Source organism: Leptidea sinapis, chromosome 40, assembly GCF_905404315.1.
Source record: "Leptidea sinapis chromosome 40, ilLepSina1.1, whole genome shotgun sequence".
Taxonomy (NCBI): Eukaryota; Metazoa; Arthropoda; class Insecta; order Lepidoptera; family Pieridae; genus Leptidea; species Leptidea sinapis.
Window position 1 is genome coordinate 2,638,132 of NC_066304.1, and position 11,294 is coordinate 2,649,425.

At 34.3% G+C, this 11,294-nt stretch overlaps 1 protein-coding gene across 2 annotated transcripts in view; it reads right to left on the bottom strand.

The window, feature by feature from the left end:
* LOC126976347 (uncharacterized) overlaps nt 1-10,164 on the bottom strand; it is a 500,519-nt gene extending 490,355 nt beyond the window's left edge. For both annotated transcript variants that reach the window (XM_050824648.1, XM_050824647.1), the window contains exon 1: nt 9,932-10,164. In XM_050824648.1, coding sequence (XP_050680605.1) covers nt 9,932-9,968 — 37 coding nt within the window. In that variant the 5' untranslated portion in view covers nt 9,969-10,164. The remainder of the gene's footprint in view (nt 1-9,931) is intronic.
* Between the last annotated feature and the right edge of the window lie 1,130 nt (nt 10,165-11,294).

Below are 11,294 nucleotides of genomic sequence, written 5' to 3' on the forward strand. Positions count from 1 at the left end.
TTCATTTATTTTACTCCGATTTAGACGGGGATTTTCACTATGAAATGATATAATGAGTAACATGATATAAGTTAGGAAAATCATTCAGCATTCCGTACAAAAATTTAATTCAATTATTAAGTTGACTACAGAAATAAACTCGTTATCCCTACTATTATAAATTTAATTGAAAGTTAATAAAATTACATAAAACAAAATAATACACTTATTTATTTAAGGAATAATAATAATAATAATAATCGGTAAAAGTTTTCATACAAATAAACTAATAATAGATTTGAATATATAATAGCTAATTCATATCCCTAAATTTGACCTTTAAAACAAGATAAAATAATTCTTATGACACCAACAAATCAACTACAAAATCAGTAACAACTATTAGATATTTAAAGTAGGTTAATATAATCTTAATAACACAGCAACAGTTTATAAACTTCTAGCAAGTGTCGTTTGAGTTTTTTCTTGTAAGCAGTGACAGATGAAGAGCTTTTGATTGGAAGGTGGTATATTATTCCAGCGTTTTGTGGCAGTATACCGAAAACTTGCACGAAATGCGACTGTGTTGTGTGTAGGGCAAATTAATAATATAGCACATCTAACGTTACGTTGCAAAAATTTGAGTATTTCATAAAGATATAAAGTTTGTTGCTTTGTGAGTAGAGAGGCAAAGTGCAGTGATCGGCGTGATTGCATATTCAATAACTTGCCACTGTTAATAAAAGGTGATACGTGAGCTCTACGAGGTATTGGAAAACAAAACCTAGCGCAAGCATTTTGTACTCTCTGAATGAGTAACTTTGTACGGGCTAGCAAACATTCCTCGATCATTCTATCACCGTAAATTTCTGTCTAACCAGTTCGATATTTGATTCACGTTCTGAATTATCATTTCTATGGCATTTTTTGTTTCACAAGGTTTGAAAAAGTAAAAGTTGAAGATCATCCCCATATAAATGATATTTACAGTTTTTTATAGATTTAATTATATCAGCACTATATATAGCAAATAGCAACGGTCCTAAAATAGATCCCTGTGATACCCACCGGTTTACAGAAGAAAAGATAGAAGTACTAACGTTACCAGAGCAGTTTCTTTAACTTGTTGTGATGTATCGGATAAATCGCTAGTAAACCATTTGACTACTTTGGCATCACATCCATAAAAGGTCAGTCTTGCAAATAATAAAGATGTATTAATAGTCTCAAAGGCAAGTGTGTAATCAAGCAGCGTCAGAATAGTTTCTTTACCCCCGTCCTGTGCTGTTAAAGTATCGTCGACTACATCTAGCAATGGTAAACTGTACTCCTGCCTGAAACCTGATTGTTTTCGGGTAAGATATCGTTAGACTAAAGGTAAGCTTATTTTTAATGGAATACAGAATATTTTTTCTAAAACTTACCACAAAAATGGTAAGATGCTATGATGATGATGTTTCAAACACTACATACGCAATAATTACATAAATAACGATAAATAAATGTTGCGTGCACAAAGTACACGTGTTAGAAGTGAAACTTCTTTGAAAACTTTTTTTTAAATCTCGTTTGTATTAATTATTCTAATCTGTTCTCTAAACCAAATGTTTTTTGTCAATATTAGTAATTATTAGATGATCTAATTACTCGCGGCCACGCGCTAAACCTGCACGATACGATAGTAGGGAAGATGTTCCTCGGACCTCGGATACGATATCCATATTGTTAAAATCATAATTTTGCGCGGCAGCCATCTTGTGTTTCAAAAATGATCCCAAATTCGTTCTCTGCACCCTCGAGAACCTCGGATACGATATCCATATTGTTGAGATCATAAATTTGCGCGGCGGCCATCATGCATTTAAAACGTGATGCCAAATTCGTTCTCTGAACCCTCGAGAACCTCGGATTCGATATCAATATTGTTGGAATCATAAATTTGCGCAACGGCCATCTTGGATAAAAAAAAACGAAATGGCGTAACCGAAAATCGTGACGATTTGCTATAAAATTTCTCTCATACGTCTTATATATGTATATACTCGTATGAAAAAGTTTCACTTCAAATGAAATGAATATTAGAAACATTCTAAAACTTTAGTTTTTTATAGGATTGATTGCTGTTTGTCAGGCCAGTAGGTATGTGCAATAATTACTAAAAGAAAAATCAAACCCTTTTTCTTGCAGTCCGCTAAATTTCTTCATAAGTGTAGTTAATTTAAAACTAAAATATAATTCTATTGTTAATGGCTAGCGGTTAACTGCCACCAATTGTTCGTTCGACCGTAAGAAATAGTGAAGCTCGTTCGGTTTGGCATCAGTCCAGCGGATGATTGTGGTTTACTCCGGCGTTTTCTTTCTTCGGAGAACTGTTCAACCATGATATGATCGACTGGACATAAAGGAATCTTTTCAAATATGAACTTTTTAAAATTGCTATCATATCTTTGAGAATCGACTTACATATTATTTGATATTGCAGTTCATTGTCTTAATGTTTGAGGAAAACTGTATTGTGTAGATTTCAATGCATAATACTAATAGTAGAATCATCACGGCGTAAGTAGTCATTGTAAGTAGTAATTGACATGTTCATACACAATTAAAAGTTGTTTCGTGTGCTTCATTGGAGCATTTTAAAAGCATGGCTTTAAAATTTATAAAATGAAATATTATTTTATGCTTTTCACACCTGACTCTAGACTGTTTGACAGATATTACAGAGTTACATTTCTTTATGGAAGTGGAGGACAAATGTCAACGTAAAATGATCACCGCCGCCCACAATTGCACCAGTAGAGGAATTACAGATGCTTTGTCGGCCTTTAAGAAAGGTGTGCGCACGTTTTTGAAGGTACCCATGTCGTATCATCCCGGTAATACTGCACTAGGAAGCTCATTGCACAGCTTGGTTGTAAGTGGAAGAAGTTCGTGGTAATCCTAATTTGTGGCGTGTCCCCGTATAAATACTACCCGTGATAAATTGCACATCACAGAATCACTTTCACATGTCACACAGAGTTCAACTCTCGTCCCAGAGTTTAGCCAGTCAACAGCTACTGAAAATGCCTCGTGTAGAGGCGAAACACGTGTCGACGTGATTTTGTGAATATAAGCGGAATTAACAGTAAAAGGATTAAGTTATTAATATTATAAAATATTTATACTTGTCTAACTTCTTCAACTTGCTTTTATATTACAGTCATTCCGAGCTAATTTTTATGACAGCCAAGATTTTTTATTTGTACGAAAATGGCTTGCACTTAATTACTCATGAAACGAGAATAGTTGCACACCATCAGGGTTACAATACAGGACATATGCCATGAACTTTAATACGTATCCCTGAACTTAAAGAATTTCCTAGTAATCCCGACGTAATCGAAATCGAAAGAAGAAGTTAAATTTTAAGCATTCAATTTTAAGATTCTTATTCATGATATAAACCGAACATATGTATATTAAAAAGAGATTGACGAAATTTGTATGGATAGTGGACCAAGTGCTGCCCAACATTGGATCATAGTGCATAATGTTCCTTAGAGTAATACTAGTCTGTAACTAAAAGTGATTAAGAATCTTTCCTAGGAGAATTCAGAAAAAAAATCAAAGGCATTGGTTTTACAATGTGTTCCTGTTTCGCCCCGGGTTTTAGTCCCACATTCCTGTTTCGTCCCACGTTGATTTTTATTCCTGTTTCGTCCCACTTTTTAAAACGTTATTTTTGTACAGCCACAAAAAAAAATGTGAATTACAACAATATTCTAGATATATATAAGAGCAATAGTTTACCAAACGATGGCATGAAAGGTGTTCATAAACCTATTACAGGATATTGTGTTCTTGCAGATTGCGGCACAGCTGTCTTAGGTTGTCTCAAAAGTATAACAACAAAACTTGGCACAAAATTATCATAAACGAATCAAGTACATAGTAAAATTATCTTGATTCCGAAGTCCATGCATCAAGATGAAGGTGGAGAAAGCGGTAGATGAAAGTTAGGATTTTAAGGATAAATAAGATTGTATAATCATCATAATATAAAGAATATTTATTAATAAATCACTATTCGAATCACAGACAGGTCTATTAAATACTACACGTTTTTTTAAAGATATTGAGTTTTTAAACCAATTTATATAACAATTTGAATTAGTTAAAAGGCTCGTGTTTCCATTAATTGATTTCTGGTATTGAATACTAACTTGTTGAGTTCATTAATGATATTTATCGTCAAAAGTATGATTTTTAAAATATTTTGTATGCTGTCCGTACAAAACATGTTGTAAAACACATAAATTACTACCCGGGGCGAATAAAGAATAAAAAGTGGGGCAAAACAAGAATAAAATAATAAATTATTCACTATTCTTATTTTCGAGACGAAACAGGAATAAAATATGGGTCGAAACAAGAATTTTTTGTGTGGGGCGAAATTTGCGGGGGGAAACAGGAACAAATCGGTTTTACATTGACCTAAAATCGTTACCATCGGCTTTATTAGAATAAAAGACGGTGGTCGCGATGGGTAATCCTAAAGATAATTTCAGTGGACTATATGGAAAAGGTCGCAGGGTTCATCTTCTTGCCATACCAATCAGCACAATGCAGTAGAATTGTTATGAAAATAAGGGCGAGACGAGCAGGACGTTCAGCTGATGATAATTGATACGCCCTGCCCATAAAAATGCAGTGCCGCTCAGGATTCTTGAACGACCCAAAATTCTGAGCGGCACTACAACTCGTTCGTCACCTTGAGACATAAGATGTTAAGTCTAATGTGCCCCGTAATTTCACTAGCTACGGCGCCCTTCAGACCGTAACACAGTAATGCTTATACATTAATCCTTCACGGCAGAAATAGGCGCCCTTGTGGTACCCATAATCTAGCCGGGTTCCCGTGCAAAGGAGCCCCACACTGGTAAAGTCTTTGCTAAAACTACTCGAACCCTAAAAGGAAAGGGTAGAACTCTTGACTTGCAAACACGTGGAATGAGAAGGAAAATGGAAGTACTAGGAAGAAAATACCAGGTCCTGCTACCACCGTTGTTTATTCTTGTATTTCGGAGATTTGGCTGTCCTGGAAACCTTCACCACATTCACAGATATTATTGTGAACAAAGTAGTTTTTTATTAGTTTTAACTTCTGCCGGGCCTTTACAGTCCTTATTTTTACGTTTCATCGGGAGGCACGCGCTCAACCGACATTACAGTTTTCGAGACGTAGAAGGATGTCCACCAGGCGGCACCACTGGTAGGTAATTGGAAAGAAATAAAAAGGGTGGGAAATTTAAAATAGGACAGTTTGCAAGTCCGTACATATTTAAAGTCCGTATTAAAAGTTTTAGAAACCAGGTAAGGGCGCGCGCGCATCGAATGCACGGTTGAGATGCGGGGGTCGACATACACTCTTCACGGTAGCTTCGCGAATGACGTCGCGAGTTAGCCCTTTCATTATACGCAATGAAGATAATTGACGCAACCAGACGGTATATCGTAAATAAAGATTTATAATATTATTATAACAACACTTAGTTAAGGATAGTCACTCAATCAATCAATTATTTATTTGTTACATAGGTTTACTAATAATAAATAATCCTCTGTTACGGCTCATGTAAATATTTTAATAATCAATCGTCAACCATTTCTATGTCATATAATCTTTATCTTGGAATTGAAAATCGAGACAGCTTCAAAGAAAGCTGCCATTTAAAAAAAATGCTTCGAGCGAGACTTCGGTAGGGAGTCAGAGAATAAGGTAGGTAATAGAACCTTAGAATAGTTGCTTGGGAACCAGTGGGAGGCTCCTTTGCACAGGATGCCGACTAGATTATCGCCTATTTCCGCCGTGGTGCAGTAATGTGTAAACATTATTGTGTTTCGGTCTGAAGAGCGCCGTAGCTAATGAAATTACTGGGCAAATGAGACTGAACATCTTATGTCTCAAGGAGACGAGCGCTATTGAAGTGCCGCTCAGAATTGTTTTGGTTGTTTGGTTTTTCAAGAATCCTTAGCGGCACCGCTATTTTATTACCACGGTGACTTTGTTTTCAGAGAGCCCGAAAACAACACCTCAATACTACAATAAACAGGTACGCACCACGTCACCCTGACAGTTTTCAACTAGACTCCGATGTTGAACAAATTGTGTGAAAATAATAATATAAAAACGTAAACTACGAACATTGGCCAGACGCCAGTGAGTTGTCGAAGACAGAAACGTTATAATGTACGCTGTTATGGATTTTGTATTAATTTAACTGCCTTTTAATATAATTAAAGTTTTCAATTGGCGCCGTTTTAAGTGTAAGTAATAATAATTGGATTTCTGGGATCGAAAGGCTTCATTATAATGATTGGATTTTTGGTTTAAAAGAATGAAATAAATTTAATCTTTGAGAAGTTATAGCTTGTTAAATTATTTAGTTTAACTATCGGTGACTTATATCCGATTAATGCTTAATTATTTTATTCGAAAATTACAATAGTTTTTGGCAGTTTAAACATTTTTTCATTTCTCATACTCGGAAAGTAATAAAAATAAAAAACTCATACAAATTACTTCCCACCTAAGGGCCGGAATGAACTTTAAAAATAGAACTGCTGTGAATAGTTTTATGTAAAAAAGAACTAATTTAAAAAAATGCTGCGGCCATGTGACTTTCTAAACAGCCAGTGTGAGCTTAGCGCAAACTTCTTTGCGCGGCAACCGCATATATATAAGTCGCAACAATTACGCGGTAAATTCTATATTTAAAATTTAAAAAGTGGACATAAATTGGCGGGATAGGTACTAATCAGTGCTTAGATAAACAACTAGTTTTATTTTCCTTATATTTGAAATGAAAATTACAATTTTTAACTCGGGTAAAAGTATCAATTCCTACTCGGACTATAGCCGACCTCGCTGCGCTCGGGCGTCTATATACCTCGGCAATTGATTCTTTCGACCCAATTTGCGTTAACAATCTACTATTTCATTACTACGACTAGTAAATCTCTTTTAAACTTTGAGAAATTATATTTAATGATTATTTTAATCATAGTTTGTGTGGTAAAGGTTACTATAACATAAATGACTTTCTTAATGATACCACAGATTGGGAAGGAAGCGACCGTCAACAGGCTATTAAATAATAAATTTTATTGTAAGATTTTACATTATAACCATATTTTTATAAAGAAAAAGAAGCCCGCTGAGTTTGTTGCGCCCCTTCTTTTCAGGTCTGAGGCGTACCTTTTGGAATGGGTGGTAGTTTTTGGCTTCCAATATTATATCTTATTTTGAATATATATATTTGTATTTTAAATATAATTGTAAAGTGACTACGTAGGAGTCTTTGTCTTACAGTGGGAATAAAAGTATCAGGAGAGAAATAGAAAGTCCATTTATTATATTGCTAATACTTTGGCAAAGCACGTATTAAAAATATATACATTAGATATTTAGTATTTTGTTTCATTAACGCGAGTGTAACACATTTAAATAAAACACTTTTAGAAGATTAAAACGCGTGTCATTGTAACTGTTGTTACATTAGATTTAAAAAAATTGTAACTTTTACGCAAATATCTAATGTAAGAACAGTTATAATTACACGCGTTTCAATTCTTTAAAAGTGTTTTATGTAAATACATTAGGTATTATTTCACTTTCCGTACCGTATCGTATTCAGTATCGCAGGCATCGAATAATATTTAAAGTAGTACAAGGCCACCAAACCTGTATATTGATCTCATTTAACACCCACGAGGGCTAGAAAGGATCACATTAATTATTCAGGTTCAACTACCAGATTTACAAGTGGGAGGCTCCTTTGCACAGGAAGCCGGCTAGATTATGGGTGCCACAACGGCGCCTATTTCTGCCGTGAAGCAGTAATGTGTAAAAATTATTGTGTTTCTGTCTGAAGGGTAGGTAGTGAAATTACTGGGCAAATGAGACTTAACATCTTATGTCTCAAAATGACGAGCGCAATTGTAGTGCCGCTTAGAATTTTGGTTTTTTCAAGAATTCTGAGCGGCACTGCATTGTAATGGGTAGGGTTTGAAAATTAATGAACATATTTAAAAATTGCTTTAGTAATAAATTGAAATGAATATCAATATACTGTACAATATGATGCTAAATCATCTCGCAACCCAAGCATCTCGGAACTAGTGAACAAATTAGGAATTTATTTGTTAATAAAAAGAAATTAACACAAGTGTCCTTAACGTGACTATGACTATAATTTAATAAACTCTGTCATCCACATGTAGTGATGCTTTATGATATACTAGTTGCCCCTTAGTCGTTGTTCTGTACATAATAAATAAAATACTGTTTTTTAAAAAATTTTCAATAATATTTCATAACTTCAAGAAGTATTTCGTAAAATATGCTCACTGTTGTTATAATGAAATTGTTTCACAGCAGAACTGTCGAACCGTGCGTCATTAAATTCTCTCATAGAAAATATGTCCTTACAACACAAATATTGGAAATAAATATAATTGTAGGTCCCAAATCGAAATAAAAACTATCCTATCTCTCAAGTTGGACTAAACTGCACTCAATGAATTAATCCCCATTAAAATCTGTTCATTAGTTTAGGAGTTCACTGGACACAAACATCAGGACACTGGATGGACAGTACATTTATAAAGATGTCATCGCAAATACGATTGTATCGCACTTACAAATAAGATAATGTACAAAGTTCCTACGAGTTGTAATTATCGTAGAGCTCAATAACTTTTTGCCATCACATTATCTCAGAGCGCCATTTGTTTTCGAAGCGGTAATAGTATCAAGCGGTAGTAGTATCTAGTAGGAGTATATTAGAAATTACATCAAAAAGAATTCTAAAGAAATCAAATTTTGAGAAAATAAATGGCTTTCATGCCTTTTATTATGTCGTTTGTGCGAAAGGTAAACGCTTTCCGTTATATCGAATTGGTCAAGCTTATAATGTGAAATTATAATCATATTGATATTCTGTTCACGTCAGTTGGAATGTTTAAAAATCAAATAGTACAAGCCTTAGATTAAATACTGATCTCCATTACGCTCCAACTAGATACCTCAGGCATAGTCGCAAAGTGCGGCAACTAATACTAAGCCCAAGTGGACTCGAGCCTCTCTCGAACAATGTGTGACGCTGACGTGCAACTTTGCTAATAATTGAAACTAAAATGCCAGGCTGCATAGTAAAACTTTGTAAAAGTAATACTACAAGAAATAAGAAAGACACTGGGATCACATAACATCAGTAATTATTATGAAATTTATTAATTTCACATGTCATGCACAAAAATAACAATAAAAAAATGTTGTTCTTAGGTAGTGCGGTATTTAGTTGGAGCGCAGAGGAGACCAATCCTTAATCTAAGAGTACAAGCATTAAAATTATAACTTATAATCTTTTATATTGTTTAAAATGTTTGTTGCACTTTTTAATTCTCTTTTTAACGAATATGGCTGTATGGTCTTGAACTATTTGCCTGTCTTAATAATAGACGAAGAAATCAAAAATCGGATGGTACAGAAACGTGACGCCATCTTGCCGTAACGGACTTCCATTACATTGCCGTCCAGTTACCTCGTAGTCGCGCCTAAAGTAGTTTTACTTCAACAAAAATCCTTCTGCACATTTCAAAATGTACGATACATTTTAATATTGATATTTGTACAGATTATTAGCGGAAACAGTCATACTTTTTTCTGCAATTAAGTTCTTCATCACTAATTTTTAGTAAATTAAGTAAGAAATTTAGTATCCAACAAAGAAATGTAACCAAATATTTATTTATAAAAAATTTGTTGTAATCTTGTTGTATGCTATATATTTTATATATGTTTAGATGAGCTATAAATATTCGAAATACATTTTGAGAGCTGGAGTTGGCAAAAAGCCTCTTATAAGTAATGAGAAAAATTAAGAATGCATCAACATGTCATACATACCGCACAAAGCTATCAGCGTTAAGAGTTTCATATTCATGCTTTTTTTTGCTAGGCAGATTCAAACACAGAATCAACGAACATATTGTAACTGGCACATTAAAAACACCACATTAACAGTCTTTAATATAAGTTAAAAATATTTTAAACTGGAATCATATGTTTCCGAATATTTCGTCACACGCGATTGTATTTGATTTCCGGTTTTACTGACGAGCCAGGACTGTTACCTCCGCAAGGTTCGCCGGCGGAATGCTCTTTCGAACTACATCTCGAATGAAAGGGCATGCGCAATGCGAGAACCCGAAAAAGGGTTGTTAGGAGATTACATTTTCAAGTTTGACAGATTGAGAAATTGGCGTCAACTTTTAAGATGAGATGGTAAAGTGAAAAGTTATAACGAACACTGACAACGTAGCTCAAAGTTTTACACGATATTACGTTGTTTCAGCGTGGTAAGTGCTCAGGGATTTACTTGTACTTCACTTAAAAGGGAGATAATTGGATATTTTCCGTCGTCTTATCAAATCTATTATAATACACGACTTTGCTTTTGTTATGCTTAAGTGATATTTAGCTTAAACTTAACTCTAACAAATAGCAAATTTTTGTGATTCCTTATCACTTATATTTTTAATAATATCTTGTGGACTTTGAACATAATAGCTAAAGATTTAAAAAAAAATTCACATCGTTCAAAGTATTTTCAACAAAAAAGACGACGCCATTAGTAAGTTGTACCAAGTCTGTCCGTCTGTCTTGTTGCTATAATCATGAAAATCTTGGAGAATAGAACGGGTTAAAAGCATTTTGTATTAAGTAAGTCCAATTTTTGAGTGTTTGTGAACTTATCTTTTTTTATTACTTCTTTCACGAATAAATATCGTCCCGTATGGAAAAATGGTTATGCTGAGTTCGGTTTCATCCGGTGCAGGTAGATTCTATGTTTTAAGCGCTTTTTAATTACATAATATTTCAAGGAATATACTTACTAAGTAGTTTAGCAAATGACAGAGAAAGCTAGCTGGGTTCAAATTAAAGTATTCGTTCATTAGTTCAAAATCTGCGGGGAAAATATGAAATAGGAAATAGGTAAATGTGTTATTTCTTACTTTATTCTCTATTTGGTATTTTGAATGTAATGACTTACTCACTATTGAATATCATGTTTGTAATAAATGAATATCAAATCTTAATTATTATTATCATCATCATCAGCTGGAAGACGTCCATTGCTGGACAAAGGCCTCCCACAAAGATTTCCACGACGATCGGTCCTGCGCTGCCCTCATCAAACGTACTCTGGTGATCTTGACCAAATCGTCGGACCATCTTGTGGGGGCCTACCAACACTGCGGCTTCCGGG